Source organism: Seriola lalandi, unplaced genomic scaffold, assembly GCF_002814215.2.
Source record: "Seriola lalandi dorsalis isolate HSWRI2012SDOR001 ecotype SW California unplaced genomic scaffold, Sedor1 jcf7180002049804, whole genome shotgun sequence".
Lineage (NCBI taxonomy): Eukaryota > Metazoa > Chordata > Actinopteri > Carangiformes > Carangidae > Seriola > Seriola lalandi.
The window spans coordinates 2,531-3,666 of record NW_019520357.1 but is presented as its reverse complement, the minus strand read 5'-3'; the positions used below and the strand labels follow the sequence as shown (position 1 = coordinate 3,666).

General features: G+C 44.0%; 1 protein-coding gene across 1 annotated transcript; it reads right to left on the bottom strand.

Annotated features, from left to right (window-relative positions):
- Window positions 1–7: 7 nt before the first annotated feature.
- On the bottom strand, window positions 8–1,090 carry LOC111649013 (uncharacterized; the record flags this gene model as incomplete). The annotated part of the gene is made up of 1 exon (XM_087171823.1): window positions 8–1,090. A coding segment is annotated over one exon (1,083 nt), but the record flags the coding sequence as incomplete, so codon positions are not given.
- Window positions 1,091–1,136: the final 46 nt, after the last annotated feature.

Genomic DNA, 1,136 nt, shown 5'->3' with positions numbered 1-1,136 from the left:
ATGACTTTTTATTTGTATGGATCATTAGATGTTTCACCAAGTGTGGCTGCTGCCTGAACATTCTCCCACAGATGTCACAGGGGTATGGCATCTCCCCTGTGTGGGTTCTCATGTGGACTGACAATATTGGCTTAGTAGAGAAACTTTTCCCACACCTTTCACAAAAATATGGCTTCTCCCCTGTGTGTGTTCTTGTATGCGTATTTAAGGCCGTCTTCACACGAAATTTTTTCCCACAGGTGTTGCAGGTGTAGGGCTTCTCACCTGTGTGGATTCTCATGTGGACCGACAAGCATTTACGCGTAGTGAAAGTGTTCGCACACATTTCACAAGAATATGGCTTTTCACCTGTGTGGGATCTTATATGTATATCTAAGAGTCTCTTGTAATTATATTTCTTCCCACAGGTATTGCAAGTATGCGGCTTCTCACTTCTGTGGGATCTTGTATGGTTCCTCAAGTGTGTGTTGTTAATACATATTTTTCCACATATGTTGCAGCTACATGGCTTCTCGCCTGTGTGGGCTCTCGTGTGGATCAACAGATCCAAACTTGAGCGGAAACTTTTCCCACACGTTTGCCAAAAATATGTTTCGCATTTGAATGATTTTTCACCTGTCTGAGTATTACAGTGACTCTTTGCTGTGGGAGAGTTATAAATGTTGTCACTGTGACTTGTGTTTTTGTGATGTCTCTTCTTTGGTTGTGTCTCTGCATTTCCTGTTGATTCTGGGTCTACATGCTCGCTTCCTTCCTGATCTTGGCTCTCAGCTACAGGACAGTTGTGAAAGAGGAGCTGGTGGTCACTTTCCTCATTAGTAGAAGTCAACATAAAGGTATCAGTCTCCTGCTTCAGTACAAGCTGCTCTCCCTCATGACTGGTGCAGAGTTCCTCCTCTTCCTCTTTAATCTGTAGAGGCTCTGGGTCCTCCTGGTCCAGACTGGAGTTCCTCTCCTGGTCACAGAGCTGCTGGTCAGTGAGAACCTCCTCCTCCTTACAGACATGTTGCTGAGGGAGCTCTGGAGGGACAAAGGACACAAGACATAGGTTACTAATGTCATAATAGAAAAACTCAGGTCTTGGTTTGGTCTTATTTTATCCAAAGACAACTCACACAGAACACACTTAAAATATC